This window comes from Haliotis rufescens, unplaced genomic scaffold (assembly GCF_023055435.1).
Source record: "Haliotis rufescens isolate VD_foot unplaced genomic scaffold, xgHalRufe1.0.p SCAF_34, whole genome shotgun sequence".
In the NCBI taxonomy this organism is placed as follows: Eukaryota; Metazoa; Mollusca; class Gastropoda; order Lepetellida; family Haliotidae; genus Haliotis; species Haliotis rufescens.
This window is the reverse complement of record NW_025964046.1, coordinates 1,522,707-1,539,653: the sequence shown is the minus strand read 5'-3', so window position 1 is coordinate 1,539,653 and position 16,947 is coordinate 1,522,707. Positions and strand designations below refer to the sequence as shown.

The following is a 16,947-nucleotide window of genomic DNA, read 5'->3' as shown; positions in this document are numbered from 1 at the left end:
TATATCACTATACCACAGTGTGACACATAGGTCATTAACAACATGTGTTACAAATGTACTAACTGTAGTTTATGACAACTGCTCATCTCGTTATGAACAGTATCGCCAGTGTGTCACAGCTTGTAGTAAAGGATGTCTCTGATTATATAAGTGAAATAGTTCTGTTGTCAATACAAATGTTTGGTTGGTAGCAACTCAGTGATTGTTTGTAAAACTTCCACTTTCTATGCGCCACCAGGACAACTGTTTGTGTTATCTCCGTGCACACACCTCTCTGCACCCCCCAAACCCCCCCCCCCCCCCCCCCCCCCCCCCCCCACCCCACCCTCTCCCAGCCTCCCCCTGCAGGACGTACCGGGGTTACTTGGACGAACCATCACTCTAACATACCTCGTTGCGTGGCGTGGCAGTGCGTCATGGCACGACACACCTGCTGTAAAACAGGGGACACACCCATAAGTTTTACTTGCCCCTGAAGTCATAATTACTGGATTGTCCGATTGTCCGTGTAGAGACACGCAGATGTGAGTAGAATAATATCAGCAAATATATATTCTGGAAAACGAAATAATTTTAACATGTGTATGTATTAAATATGCATTTCCGGGGAAAATACAAAACTGCTGTTAACTGTTTGGGATATTTTCCACCACAGACCAGTCACAAATGTTATTAATGTAAACACTATTCTTAATGTGGAAGGAACAAGAATGAGAACATTCCGTTTGGTATTGACTTTTAGTTTTATTGATGAGTAATAGATGTATCGTACATTTATGTTCTATTCTATTCTAGTTTGTTTTATAAGGACACTGCGTTAATTTGGGCAAAAACGTTATTGACACCAAACACGATACATTATGCTGTTCTGCCCTGATCGCAAGAGCTTTGGTGTCTGAAGGTTAAGGTCACAGCATAGGAACCACTCGGTCATTATGCCCCGCCAGTATTCTTGATCAAACTTTGTACATATATTCGCCTTGCCAAGAACTTGTGCCTTTCGTTATTTTGGCATTTTGGAATAAGATATTTCTGGTTTCCATGTCAACAATTTGGTTTTAGGTTCAAATAAAGGTAGCTACTGAAATGGCTGAAGGTACCAGTCAGCTAGCAGCGTGTTAATCAGATTTTGTGTAAGGGGCTTGAGTCTTGCACTCATTAAATCATACCATTGGCGGGTGATGTGAGAAGTTCATGCTTGTTGATATAAACATTATTATGTAAGTAGCAATACTTTCAGTGATAACAATGTCTACACTACTGAAACTAAAATAAACGTAAGTAGTAACCAGCTGAACTAATAACTATACAAACTATATAATGATATTATAACTTTGAAAAAGGTGGTATTGGAAAAAAGTAAGTATGTGCTTGATCCACATCCCATCGATAAGCCTTATGGGTACTATTCCGGCGGGGGATACAAAAAACGTACTTGTTTGTGGAAACGGAACTTGGTCTTCATGAAATCATTGATATGGAATAAAAATGGAGAGTCCCATCCTCGTGTCTTTTGATATCAAATATATCTAAACGAGTTGATAAAAGTTTAATACTCCGAGTCTTGCCGACGTAGTTTGTAGACTGTAAAAAGCAGTGTCTAAGTGTAAAAAAGTACCGCTAACAGCTTCAGTAGCAGACCCATTTGGGATGTCATTTGATCTGCAAAGCATTGTGATGCAGTTTCATTGATGTAGATATCGGTTGATCTCGCCCAAGCGATATCTCCTGTGGTATCCTTTGGGATGATAAGTAGTGTGTGCTGAGGCTCGGCTGCTGTTCTTCTGAGTTTTCTATCAGATAGAGACGGCAATTCGCTGTTGGCAAAACACGTTGCTTGACTCATAACCTTACCCACTTGTTCTTAAAGGACAGGGAAGGGCGGTGTTACACCCATGACACAAAGAGTGCAATGCAAACAGTGTTTGAGCGATCAAGCTTATGAAGTTGGTTACATGGTTATGGATAATATGATTTTTCACTTGAGGAACATCGTGTTAAGTTATGGGTCTAGTTTTGTACACCTGTCAAAATAGCTGTTTTTTATTGTTGATGATTTTATTTTATTTGTAGACATATCAACATGAGGAACCACGTGCCAGTGATTACTGTACTAATTTCTTCTATCATCTGTGGTAAGCAGAAAATTGTTGCCACTGTTGCAGTGCTTAAACGCACTTCTCGCTTCATTGTTGCTGTAATTTTCTTTGAAACATGCAACTATTTTCCCTTAATATTGCTTAACACACGACGCTATACACCGCTCGGCCGCCATAGACCCCTCAACAACATATAGGGATTTACTACCTACGAGAGTCAAGCATTTCGGGCTTCATAAAAAAACAAACATATGTGCCCAATGGTCATATCGTTTCTCGAGGGAAGATTCCTTAATAATGATTGGTTGATATTGACCTGAGCCTCGCTTCCACAAATCACTACTTTTTTCATTCATAAAAGTTTACTATGTGCTGAAAATTTACTACTGCAGTTCAGAATGTACGCTGTCGCGAGCAACAATAACATTGTTTCAGTAAACTAAACTAAATCATTTTTCTGGTTAAGAATTTTCTTATTATTGTAATATGCTTAAATATATAAACACAAAGTATCAATAACGATTCCTTCTGGTCTGACGAACGACACCGTGCCACGAGGGACCTTATTTCCGATCCCTCCATTCACTACTTCCATGACACAATCAGCTTCCACGCCTTACTACATCATGCACATCATCTAGTTCAGAATTTGACCAATCTATGTTTTCTCTGGTATACACGAGATGTCTTTAAGGCCTCAGTAAAGCTTTCAAAACGTCGAGAACATGTGCAGGACATTTCCAATTTTGACGCATCAGTGACAAAATTAATGATCTATGTTGCATGACCCTATTTTGACTTGTAGCATATGATCCTGTGGTTTTTTTAGGTGAACAATTGACTTGCCTTTGCATGTGTTTCGATGGAAGCCACCGCTGAGCCATGATGCTGCTACCGGTGTCATCATTGTTTTATAACGCTTCATAGACACATGCTCATGATATAGTCGGAATCGTACTGTCGACTCTGCTTCATGCAGAGATTTCTATTGGATATGGGTATAGGGGTTTTGTTGCTTTATTTGTTATCAATATAACTATCAACTGCCCAAGGTCCAGTAATGAAATTGCCACGAATAACGGTGTTGTTCGCGGTGTAACGTGTTCATCCTGATAACATAGATGTAATAACAGTGACTGAGTATGGTTTTACGCCGCGTTTAGCAGTATTCCAGCAATAACCACAAGACTACCCCACCGACCCAGATGTAATAACAGTGACTGAGTATGGTTTTACGCCGCGTTTAGCAGTATTCCAGCAATAACCACAAGACTACCCCACCGACCCAGATGTAATAACAGTGACTGAGTATGGTTTTACGCCGCGTTTAGCAGTATTCCTGCAATAACCACAAGACTACCCCACCGACCCAGATGTAATAACAGTGACTGAGTATGGTTTTACGCCGCGTTTAGCAGTATTCCAGCAATAACCACAAGACTACCCCACCGACCCAGATGTAATAACAGTGACTGAGTATGGTTTTACGCCGCGTTTAGCAGTATTCCTGCAATAACCACTAGACTACCCAATCGACCCAGATGTAATAACAGTGACTGAGTATGGTTTTACGCCGCGTTTAGCAGTATTCCTGCAATAACCACAAGACTACCCCACCGACCCAGATGTAATAACAAGTTTTCGACGTGAATGTAGGTTCACATCTACTGATGTACTCAACCGAACTCGGACTGGTCATTTTATCCACAAAGCATTCTTAGCCTTAAGATGATCGTAACTCCCATACTTCAACATCGACATACATTGTATGACGTCGTAGCGTGGGATCGCTTGTCGAACGGGACCCTGACGTTGATATTGGTCCAAAGATTTGAAACTGTTTGAAACTAGTTTTTCTCCAAAAAAAACGCACGTTCGATGCGTGTGACAGAACAGAGTGTCCGCCAGCGTTCGCGAAACAAAGTACAGTGTTTTTATATTTACAGTTGTAAAGGAAAATGCTTATCAGAATATTGTACTCCCCCTCTCGCACGGGAAATATCAGAATATCTGCGCTCGTGTCGTTAACATACTTGGTATGATACGGACACGTGAATACTGTCATCTGTATCTGACATCAACAGTTTTAGTGAAGTGCTGTTTCCCTAGGGCGTTGCCAGAACCCTAGGATCATGGGGTCAAGTTCCAGATTAAGCACCTACTAAAGGGACTGTGTCACTACTGGAGGAAAATGCAAGTGGAAGATGTACCGTCAGTCGCCGCCGCCCTATAACGGTGGCCTGACATGGTTGCATGTAATATATCACCCGTGTTTAGATTGTGTCGTCATGTTATAGTGTGATCTTTTTACTATTCTAAAATTAGTGTTTCACTCCGTGATATATTACAAGTCATTACATAAGCTTTTGACCACAATGTGTTTGTATGACATAAATTCAAAACTTGTCACGATATGGCAGACGTCATGCTAATGTAATGATTTATTTTAACTTGTAGTATTTGCCCGTGTTTGTTTTGGCGAACATATGGCTTTCCTTTACATGTTTTCGTGACGGTTGCCACCGGTGGGGCAGAATATGCGGGCCTTTTCCCTAACACCTAGTACCATGGAACTGTGAAAATCCGTGGTAGAATAGATCTTCAGCAACCCATGCTTGCTATAAAATGCGACTATGCTTGTCGTAAGGGAGGATACATGTCATCGATCCCAATTACGTGGATCGATGCTCATGATGTCAATCACTGGATTGTCTGGTCCAGACTCGATTATTTACAGACCACCGTCATATAGCTGGAATATTGCTGAGTGCGGCGTTAAACAAACAAACAAACAAACAAACAACCAAAACTTGTTGATGATACTATACAGTGATATATAAAGTGAGGTGAAATTGGGTTTAACGTCGCGTCCAAGATTATTGCGACATGCATGCGCGTGTATGTGTGTGCGTGGCTGTTTGTACTAGTCCGGACTGATGCCGATTTATAGTGCTAGCTCACTAAGATACCATGCCGCAGTTTAACATACCCCACTCAGACACAGTATACTGACTCCGAGCCGACCAGTCCTTGTTTTAGCCCCTTAATGCCGAGCGCCAGACAGGGTACAAACAGGTACAATCTTTTAAAGTCTTTTTGTATGACTCGGCCGGATTTAACACTTTCCCAGTGATATCGCGGCGTGTCAGCTTAATGTGGAAGGAAAGCCCGAAGAGATGCAGGTCTCAGACGTTTACCACTTCGGTGAAACCCAAAAGCACAGGGAAGGTGCTTTCAAACCTAAAACCATAATCGGGCGAACCGGGATTCGAACCCACAATCATAGGTTTCTGGCGTGCCCAAGGGACGCAATACTGGACAGCGAATCGCGGCGCCTTATCAGTGTGACGAGATCACTGAGGCTGTTGTCGTATGGTATGATTGTATAGTGAAGTGGTTAAAGTAACAAGTACGTTTTGCCGATGACCATTTTTTTATGTATCACTATGAGTGACGTTTCGGTGCAACTACTGCTTGAAAAATAAAGACGTTGCCAGCCATGCAAATTTTAAGTTATGAAACATCATTGTTTTGGCTCGAGGGGAATTGACTTTATTTGAATATTGCTACAATATTGTTTCCGTGAATAATGTACATGTATATTGCCTGGCTTCATGCAACGGTAGGCGTAAAATTATACTGACTGATCATTTATTTTTAGAAAAGTCGACAGAAATCCCCCCAAAAATCTTTTTTAGCTAGAACCTATTTGCAGTCGTTTTACCGAGGGACCAGTAACCCTAACAGCATTCATGCTATAGTAATGTATGACTTGTATCCAAGTTGGGGGCACGGGTGGCCCAGTCGTCTAAGGCGCCGCAATTCGCTGTGCAGAGTTGCGTCCCTTGGGCACGCCAGAAACATATGATTGTGGGTTCGAATCCCGGTTCGCCCCGATTATGTTTCTAGGTTTGTCAGCACCATACCCGTGCTCGTGGGTTTCACCGAAGTGGTAAACGTCTAAGACCTGCATCACTTCGGGCTTTCCTCCCACATTCAGCTGACACGCCGTGCTATAACTGGAAAACTGTTAAAAGCGGCGTTAAACCCAACTCACTCACTCACTTGTATCCAAGGTGCTGCTCCTTCCAAGTGTCCAGGTGTGGGTCAACTCGGCAAACAATACACGATTGTAAGTGCCAGGCACTACACAGGATTTGTGTGGGTGCGTCCCAGTGGTGGCCGGTATGTCGTCACCTGCAACCCCAGCTGCAGCCCTATTGCTGGATACAGGGCAACCATGAATGACACACACGCCACACTTACTATAGATAGTCTGACGATGGCTGACGTTGGCGCATGGGGACTAGTGAATGCAAATAAGGTTGGAGCCGTCGCTGTCAGAGTGTGTGTGCTTTGTGCAGCTGGTAAGTATACGTTTATGTCTCTCTCTTCCCCTGTCTCTCCGCCTCTCTCTCTTCCCTCTCTCTCTCCCTGTCTTTTCCTCTCTCTCTCTCCCCCCTCTCTCCCTGCTCGTGTACATGAAAACGAATGTAAAAATACATTGTAAATCAGCTAATAGCAGCAAAATTGAAGGAATGTTTTCCTATCCACTTAATCACGTTTAAGTTATTACAACTTTATAGCAGACGCGTTCATAGTATTAACATGAACCTACTCTATTATGATGAACAAATATGTATTAGGATATACAGTATTGTATGTTATGTAACGTACACGTGAGACGTGCATCGCACACTGATTCCCCAGAGCTCAAGATGTGCCGTTCCTGGAGACACCAGACTGCACCTGAGCTTAATTATGCTAGAATCGAACTTGGTTTCATTCAGATCGTATGCACATTGATATTGCACTTTAACTTGTGATAACCAAAATGCTAAAACATAATAATACTGCCATTATATGACAGTTGAACTTGGCACATGTAAGTTAATCCTCCCATGTGAATGGTGTCCTCTAATGGCTGAATGTCATATTACCAGGGCTCCCACAGTGTAGCGTCCGCAGTGACGAGGACACCAACTCCCTGGAACCTGGAGCACAGCTGACTCTGACAGTAAACATCACCCACTACTACTGTTCTGTGGAGACTGGCTTTGATCTCACGACTGGTGCTGTGACTGACGAGTTGGTGGCGAAACACAACGTCACTGGTGTATCAACCGACATCGTCAACCAAACATTCAATGTTGATGTCACAAGACTGGGAGATTTAACACTGACCTTTTTGTGTGGCAAGCGCTGGAATTTCCTTTGTGACGGTGTTAAAAAGTTAATAAAAAGTGAGTTTTGCTTTAAACCCTTATCCCTATACATTTATTCTAATATGTTGGTACTTTGAATTTGTTTACATTATGGTTTAACATTCATCAATAAAATAATATTTGAGAGAAATTTAAATTTTCTGAAAGAAAGTTTTATCAACTGTTTGTTTTAAATAACCAGGTCCTCCTCAGTGTGACGTCAGAAGTGACACAGACACCAACACACTAGGGCTTGGTACAAATCTCACTCTGACTGTGGACATCAAGAACTACTACTGTCCCCAAGAGACTGGGTTTAATCTGACGACAGGTCATGTGACAGACGAGTTGAGGGCAACACACAAAGTCAGTCATGTATCTGACCTATCGGTCAACAAAACAGTCAGTGTTGACATCAGGAGACTAGGAGACGTTACGTTGAACTATGTATGTGGCAAAACTCTGAATCTGACGTGTAATGGCGTTCACGAACTGTTCAAAAGTGAGTTCGATTGTACACATCCTGTTTCATATCAATGTTGTTTGTTGTTATTACGGTTTAATGTATAACTGTATTAACTGTTTGATGTTAATTAATTTTATAAATTTCATTTCATTTGAAAACATAAAATTCTCTAACTTTGTGTTCAATCTACAGTGTGACACACCTTTCAGATGATTCTTTTCCTTTGTATATCTTTCAATTTATGTCGAAATTTGATATCAACATCATATTCTGATAGTCAAAATGTATGAATAGACTAAATATTTAGTAAAATAATAATTTAGATCAAGTCTTTGAAAGGCATTTAGAAGTGATACACATAAGGAAGAGAATTATGAATGTCAACTTCTATAGTTAACATCCAAAAAATCCTTACCTTAATAGTTAAAAAATATTTAATATTTTCCAAACGAATTTTATGAACTGTTTGTTTTAAATAACCAGGTCCTCCTCATTGTGACATCAGCAGTGACACAGACACCAACACACTAGTGCTCGGTACAAATCTCACTCTGAGTTTGGACATCAAGAACTACTACTGTCCCCAAGAGACTGGGTTTAATCTGACGACAGGTCATGTGACAGACGAGCTGAGGGCAGCACACAAAGTCAGTCATGTATCTGACCTATCGGTCAACAAAACAGTCAGTGTTGACATCCGGAGACTAGGAGACGTTACGTTGAACTATGTATGTGGCAAAACTCTGAATCTGATGTGTAATGGCGTTCAAAAACTGTTCAAAAGTGAGTTGGATTGTACACATCCTGTTTCATATCAATGTTGTTTGTTGTTATTACGGTTTAATGTATAACTGTATTAACTGTTTGATGTTTATTCATCTTATAAATTTCATTTCATTTGAAAACATAAAATTCTCTAACTTTGTGTTCAATCTACAGTGTGACACACGTTTCAGATGATTCGTTTCGTTTGTATATCTTTAAATTTAAGTCAAAGTTTGATATCAACATCATATTCTGTTAGTCAAAATGTATGAATAGACTAAATATTTAGTAAAATAATAATTGAGATCAAGTCTTTGAAAGGCATTTAGAAGTGATACACATAAGGAAGAGAATTTCTGAATGTCAACTTCTATAGTTAACATCCATAAATTCTCTACCTTTATTAATTAAAAATATTTAATATTTTCCAAATGAATTTTATGAACTGTTAGTTTTAAATAACCAGGTCCTCCTCAGTGTGACGTCAGAAGTGACACAGACACCAACACACTAGGGCTTGGTACAAATCTCACTCTGACTGTTGACATCAAGAACTACTACTGTCCCCAAGAGACTGGGTTTAATCTGACGACTGGTGTTATGACTGAAGAGTTGGTGGCGAAACACAACGTCACTGGTGTATCAACCGACATCGTCAACCAAACATTCAATGTTGATGTCACAAGACTGGGAGATTTAACACTGACCTTTTTGTGTGGCAAGCGCTGGAATCTACTTTGTGACGGTGTTAAAAAGTTGATAAAAAGTGAGTTTTGCTTTAAACCCTTATCCCTATACATTTATTCTGGTATGTTGGTGCTTGGACTTTGTTTACATTTTGTTTAACATTCATCAATCAAATAATATTTGAGATATATTTAACATTTTCTGAAAGAAAGTTTTATCAACTGTTTGTTTAAAATAACCAGGTCCTCCTCAGTGTGACGTCAGAAGTGACACAGACACCAACACACTAGTGCCTGGTACAAATCTCACTCTGACTGTTGACATCAAGAACTACTACTGTCCCCAAGAGACTGGGTTTTATCTGACGACAGGTCATGTGACAGACGAGTTGAGGGCAACACACAAAGTCAGTCATGTATCTGACCTATCGGTCAACAAAACAGTCAGTGTTGACATCAGGAGACTAGGAGACGTCACGTTGAACTATGTATGTGACAGAACACTGAATCTGACGTGTACTGGCGTTCAAAAACTGTTCAAAAGTGAGTTGGATTGTACACATCCTGTTTCATATCAATGTTGTTTGTTGTTATTACGGTTTAATGTATAACTGTATTAACTGTTTGATGTTTATTCATCTTATAAATTTCATTTCATTTGAAAACATAAAATTCTCTAACTTTGTGTTCAATCTACAGTGTGACACACCTTTCAGATGATTCGTTTCGTTTGTATATCTTTAAATTTAAATCAAAGTTTGATATCAACATCATATTCTGTTAGTCAAAATGTATGAATAGACTAAATATTTAGTAAAATAATAATTGAGATCAAGTCTTTGAAAGGCATTTAGAAGTGATACACATAAGGAAGAGAATTTCTGAATGTCAACTTCTATAGTTAACATCCATAAATTCTCTACCTTTATTAATTAAAAATATTTAATATTTTCCAAATGAATATTATGAACTGTTTGTTTTAAATAACCAGGTCCTCCTCATTGTGACGTCAGAAGTGACACAGACACCAACACACTAGTGCCTGGTACAAATCTCACTCTGACTGTTGACATCAAGAACTACTACTGTCCCCAAGAGACTGGGTTTAATCTGACGACAGGTCATGTGACAGACGAGTTGAGGGCAGCACACAAAGTCAGTCAGGTATCTGACCTATCGGTCAACAAAACAGTCAGTGTTGACATCAGGAGACTAGGAGACGTCACGTTGACCTTTGTATGTGACAGAACCTGGAATCTGACGTGTAATGGCGTTCAAGAACTGTTCAAAAGTGAGTTGGATTGTACACATCCTGTTTCATATCAATGTTGTTTGTTGTTATTACGGTTTAATGTATAACTGTATTAACTGTTTGATGTTTATTCATCTTATAAATTTCATTTCATTTGAAAACATAAAATTCTCTAACTTTGTGTTCAATCTACAGTGTGACACACGTTTCAGATGATTCGTTTCGTTTGTATGTCTTTAAATTTAAGTCAAAGTTTGATATCAACATCATATTCTGTTAGTCAAAATGTATGAATAGACTAAATATTTAGTAAAATAATAATTGAGATCAAGTCTTTGAAAGGCATTTAGAAGTGATACACATAAGGAAGAGAATTTCTGAATGTCAACTTCTATAGTTAACATCCATAAATTCTCTACCTTTATTAATTAAAAATATTTAATATTTTCCAAATGAATTTTATGAACTGTTAGTTTTAAATAACCAGGTCCTCCTCAGTGTGACGTCAGAAGTGACACAGACACCAACACACTAGGGCTTGGTACAAATCTCACTCTGACTGTGGACATCAAGAACTACTACTGTCCCCAAGAGACTGGGTTTAATCTGACGACAGGTCATGTGACAGACGAGTTGAGGGCAGCACACAAAGTCAGTCATGTATCTGACCTATCGGTCAACAAAACAGTCAGTGTTGACATCAGGAGACTAGGAGACGTCACGTTGACCTTTGTATGTGACAGAACTCTGAATCTGACGTGTACTGGCGTTCAAGAACTGTTCAAAGGTGGGTTTGGGGCAATAATCCATTTGATAAAAGAATGCTAAAAAGCCATGTGTGTGTGTGTGTGTGTGTGTGTGTGTGTGTGTGTGTGTGTGTGTGTGTGTGCGTGTGCGTGTGCGTGTGCGTGTGTGCTGTAAGTATCATAATGTTACGTTTGCATAGTTTTCACAATTAATATTTTGTTATTGGTATTGGTATATATATTTTTATTTTTATTTTGTTCGTTATGTTTTTGTGTATCAAACAAGGCTAATCATTGGATGTCAACGGTAGCTACACAATATACTAATGTTGCTGTTTACAACCAGCCCCACCACAGTGCAACATCAGCAGTGACACAGACACCAACGCACTGGAACCTGGGACAAATCTCACCCTGACTGTGGACATTAGGAACGTCTACTGTTCGCAACAAGCTGGATTTGTTCTGACCACTGGAGGCATCCAAGCCGTATTGTTACAGAACCTGACAACGGACAACATCATGAACACTGCCCTAACCACCTCCTTTATTGTGACAGCTGATCATCTAGGCGATGTCAGTGTTACCTACATCTGTGACAACACCAGCACATCACTCACCTGTGGTGGTATTGATAAACTTAAAGGTAGGCTTTATAAAGTGAACGGTAGGTTTCTAATTCTTCATAAGACCCCCAGAACTCCGATGTGCAAACCTTTGTAAGAATCCGCTTTGCGGATTCATACAGTTTGCACATCGGTTTTTCGATTCATACCTCAATGAACCGAAATAAATACACGGTCAATCCTTTACTAAATTAAAGTATTTTGTCTGTGTGTAAAGAAACAAGTTTGTCTCTTAAAACAGATCTACATGTGTAATCTTATGGAGCTTCAGAAACTTCTTCCATAAACGTTTTACCCAGCAGAATCTGTCAAACCTCTGGAAAGCAGAGGTAAATTGCATCATACTGATTGTTTGTATTCGTTAGTTCTTCCATCACCAACAACTCCTACAACAGCAACGTCTCCTACTACTACTCCTACAACAACAACAACAACAACAACAACAACAACAACAACAACAACAACTTCACCTACTACCACTGTTCTTCCTTCCACCACCCCAACGGCTGCTACCCCTACTACAGAGCCATCAACGACATCGACAAGTACGTCATGAAACTTATGAGTGATCAACAGAATGTTTATATATTTTTAGCGACACAAAATGTTCAAAAAAGTTCTGGTATCTTTAAATGAACTTGACAAACGTCTCTACAGACAGTAGAAAGATCATATCAATAACTTTTATCATGGTTGAAACTATTTTGACAATTGAGATAATTATTACCTGCAAATAATCACATGTATGGTGTCTTTTCCTTTGACTGGAACATAACTTTATTATATTATATTCACGAGTTGTCTCCTCAACGGGATCCTGACAATCAACAGTTTCCGATAACAAGCATAGGAATATACATTATTCTCTAAAACTAGTTCATCCTTCAAGTAACATTGCAGGCATATACAGAAAACTCATAACAACATATATAAATATTTGAATATGTTTCATATCTGATATATTCCACATTCCACATATTTTCAGAATTTATTAGGGCAATGTGAAAAATATTCTCGAAATATTGATAATTTATTTCAATGACTAAAGTATATAAGCTGTAATTACATAGATTTAGCTAAACTTCTGTGTTCATCAAAATGTATTATGATAATGTATGACATTGAAATGACATAGAATTTGTGTAGGAAGACAACTGATTTATATCTTTACTGTCTCCCAGTGTGAAACGAGATATTTCAATCATTGCTTTCCAGTTTAATGGTATGAGAAATACATTTTCAGCTGGTCCGTTGACACAAGCTGGATCGCCTGCCGCTACCGGTGTATATCTAACGTCCATAACACATTCATATCCATTCATTGGGTTATAATGATTGTTTGTTTCTACTGACCTGGAAAGAGATATTGTTTGTTTCCATCAAATACATTTTGCTGGTTCGCTATATTCATTCATTTCAATAAAAGATAACACTTTTTACAATCGCAAATTTCAATTATTGATGTGAATATACGACATTGCTTAGATTCTTTTGAGACACCGCTTCATGTCAAACCTCTCTAGACTTTGTATTCGTAACGGTTTTTTAAGTCAAATAGCAGTTACATTCTTCGCACGAAACTCTGAATGACATTGTTTAAAAAAATTACGTAATTTTCAATTCATAGTATTAGCTTATTCAATTTCCCAGAAGTAATTAAATCCCCTGCGGCAAACAGCATTTAACCAATGTATTTCAGCGTATTGAAAGTGCTGACTATATGATATACTACTTAATCGTTGTGTACAGTAAGGCTAATTTAAGGACTTTTCAATTGTTCTTATTCTTTTTTACCGATGACTACTCACAATACGAGCAGCGATGTTTAAAAGCTAAAGTCGGTCAAATTAATGGAACAAATAAGTCATGTAAGATTCAACAGTACTAGTGGATGTTATTCATTGTGAACCTTTCTTTAAATACAAATGCATGTTTTATTACGTTAGTTTCGAGTAGAAGCCCAGCGTTCGCCCATTCAGAACCATCAAGTTAAAATTGTGTTTGTTTTTCAAGTTAACGTGTTTTACTAATATACATCATTTCATGCACCATTCCTTTGTTTAGAACTCACGAAGTCCGTCGGCGTGTCCTCTCCAACCGTCACTCCAGAGACGAGGTCGCCACCAACCGTCACTCCAGAGACGAGGTCGCCACCAACTGTAACTGAAACGACATCATTGACACACACTACTTTGATCATTGTTATTGTTCTGCTTCTCATCGTATTTCTCATCATCATCATCATCATTATTGTATGCTGTCGCAGGAAATACCACACGTACCGTATGTCACAAAAGCAAACAGGTTTATAAACTTCCTGATGACCACAAGAAATATATAGAAGATATTTCATGTGTCGAGTGAAATTTGTTTCTCTCATTGAGTGGCGGGATGAGAGAAGCATGATATATCACGAGACACATGGAATAACCTATTTATCATATACTTTTTGAGTAGAAAATAAAATTATTTCATTACAAATGTTAACCTTTAAACGTAAATTCTCTATACCTAACACACAGGGACGGGTCACCACCCCTTGTATTTGCGACTAAAAAGTAGTTTCGTGTTTGCAAAATCATAAAAAAAAATATAAACAAAAGTAACGATAAATATTTAGGGTCTCCAAAATTCTTTATCATGCATGTATATATGAGGTCTTTGAAAGACATTTAGAAGTGATACACATAAGAAAGAGAATATATGGATGTCAACTTCTTTATTATGAGACCGCCTCCGTGGTCTAGTGGTAAAGCGTCCGCCCGGAGAGCGGAAGGTCCGGAGTTCGATCCCCAACCGCGTCATACCAAAAGATGGTACTTGTTGTTACCCTGTCTGGCGCTCGGCATTAAGGGGCTAAAACAAGGACTTTTTTTAAATACCTAAGCATTCAACAGCTATTACCTGTATGTGTGTGCACAGTTTGGCCTTAGAGCAGCAATAAAAAAATAAAAATGACTAGCTTAGTCAGCTCCTTTTCCGAGTACCGGAAGCTAAACACACCACCCCCAGTTTCGCACCAAATGTCACCTACTTGAAAATAGCTGTGGTCGCGTTCAGCATAAGTCATCATGTTGAAAAAGACAGTACTAAATATAGAAAAACATGGTCTGTTTTAATAACTGGATGGATGTACATTTGAAAGACATAAAAATCTTACAGAATATCCTCCAATCACAGCCTGCAGATATCTCTCGATCTACACTGAAGGCTCCCTACGAAAACCGCACTGTCCAAACTGGTTCTGATTTGGTGTAGTAGAACCTATAAATGCAAAACTTAAATAGTAAGTTCTTAAATGAAGTGCTTATCTCTATATTGTCAGAGAACATTTAAAAAACCACAACCGCAACAAGTGGTTCAATAGAAACAGGCGTATTTGGAACAATCCGTATGAGAAAACTGTTTCAGTAGTTTCTCAGTGTAGCTTTCTGTATTTTTCCTAATAGAGAGCTGCCGTGTAGGCATCTCCCGGACTGCTTATCTAGTGCTGGCCTCTTGCAATCGCCTCTTGGTTTAACAAAACATACACCCCAAATCAGATAAAATAACCGATTGCAGCTGAATAATGTTAACGTTCTTCGTCTGAAAACTTAAAACATAATGCCAACATTATGAAACAGTCTTAGTCAAGGCAAAAACTGAAATCCCAATCAGTATGATGATTATGCCTTTATCTTTCATTGACACTGCGTCAGATAAGTAGGTGGTCAAAACATGGAAGTAAATGTTTCTTTCAGAACACAAATCTTAAACCATTATATAATGCCAACTCTCATTATGAAACACTCTCAGACAAAAAAAATATATGAAATCACAATCAGTATGCTTATTATGCCTTTACCTTTCATTGACACTGAGACAGATAAGTATGTGGTCAAAACATGGAAGTAAATGTTTCTTTCAGAACACAAATCTTAAAACATAATGCCAACTCTCATTATGAAACGCTCTCAGACAAAACAAAAAATGAAATCACAATCAGTTTGATGATTATGCCTTTACCTTTCATTGACACTGGGCCAGATAAGTATGTGGTCAACAAATGTAAGAAAATGTTTCTTTCAGAACACAAATAGTCTTGTCTCAAATAACTGCCACATTCTTCTGGTCATCAGCCTTTAACTTCTTATTTGACCAAAAAACCACTCTTATGACCATCTCCTGTTTCTATAGTTGAAACATTCAGACTCTTTACTTCTCATTTAATCACCAGACATCACGTTATACACACCAACAAGAACATTGTTAATAAACAAATTATGTCCACCATTTTTTCAGCATTAGAGTTTTCTTATGTGTTAAAACACACGTCTACCCTTGAGGGAACAGGGAATGATAATCGAGTGCACACTGATCGATTAACCGGGGAAATAAGAATGTAGCACTTTGAACATGACCTACCTACAATGTAAGTGCTGTGGAAATATAGCGCAATATATATGGAGGCGGAGTGGGTGCCCAGCGGTGCTGAGACCGTATCCCTCTATACTGACCGGGTCGTTTTTCAGCCTTGGGACCAACAATGTTTACAGGTCTTTACAGTGTTGTCACTACCCCTAGTATACAGTATATACACCCTGTGCACTCAAAACAACCCACTCGTCCGATGGTAGATGACCAGAAGGTGGAAACACGAATAGGTACATACACCCGAAATACAAGTGTCAAAACGTGTGGTGTCACCCTGGGCAAGTGACTTAGTTCAAATGTGCCTCTGTTCACCCAGCAGGGAATGGGTTCTGTGAGGTGGGTGTAAAAACCTTCAAGCGCCCTTGGGCAGTTTGGGTTGTATGATCCCCAGGGAGTTGAGAATGATAACTGGAATGCGAACGGATCCACTGGTCGGGGAACAAATAAAACCGCATTTGAGCTGATGCTAGTACCGGGTATATATAAATGTATGATATAATAATAATATGGCCCTTTTTATGATTATTTGATTGGCAAACCAAACGCATGTATAAACGTAAAACTGATGTGCTCACTGTGTAAGTCTACAACCCATAAGCTTACTTGAAGGGACGGGATGACAGGCCTGTCAATGTCTTGGTTCAAGACCTTAAAACACTCCTTGCTAGTGGTCTGACTGAACTTTTTATG

General features: G+C 39.1%; 1 protein-coding gene across 7 annotated transcripts; it reads left to right on the top strand.

Moving 5' to 3' along the window:
* The first annotated feature begins 390 nt into the window (after window positions 1-390).
* LOC124126523 (mucin-5AC-like) lies at window positions 391-14,598 on the top strand. 7 transcript variants are annotated; one of them, XM_048380999.1, is made up of 15 exons: window positions 391-524; window positions 2,074-2,135; window positions 6,176-6,466; window positions 7,043-7,342; window positions 7,506-7,805; window positions 8,253-8,552; window positions 9,001-9,300; window positions 9,464-9,763; window positions 10,212-10,511; window positions 10,960-11,259; window positions 11,565-11,864; window positions 12,210-12,389; window positions 13,088-13,126; window positions 13,909-13,960; window positions 13,991-14,598. In XM_048380999.1, exons 2-15 carry the CDS (start codon window positions 2,084-2,086, stop codon window positions 14,154-14,156), a joined length of 3,180 nt encoding a protein of 1,059 aa, XP_048236956.1. In that variant the 5' UTR covers window positions 391-524; window positions 2,074-2,083; the 3' UTR covers window positions 14,157-14,598. The 7 variants fall into 7 exon arrangements, with proteins under 7 accessions (XP_048236956.1, XP_048236959.1, XP_048236955.1 ...); XM_048381002.1 differs by lacking the exon at window positions 13,088-13,126; XM_048380998.1 differs by having other exon boundaries at window positions 13,909-14,598.
* The last annotated feature ends 2,349 nt before the right edge of the window (window positions 14,599-16,947 follow it).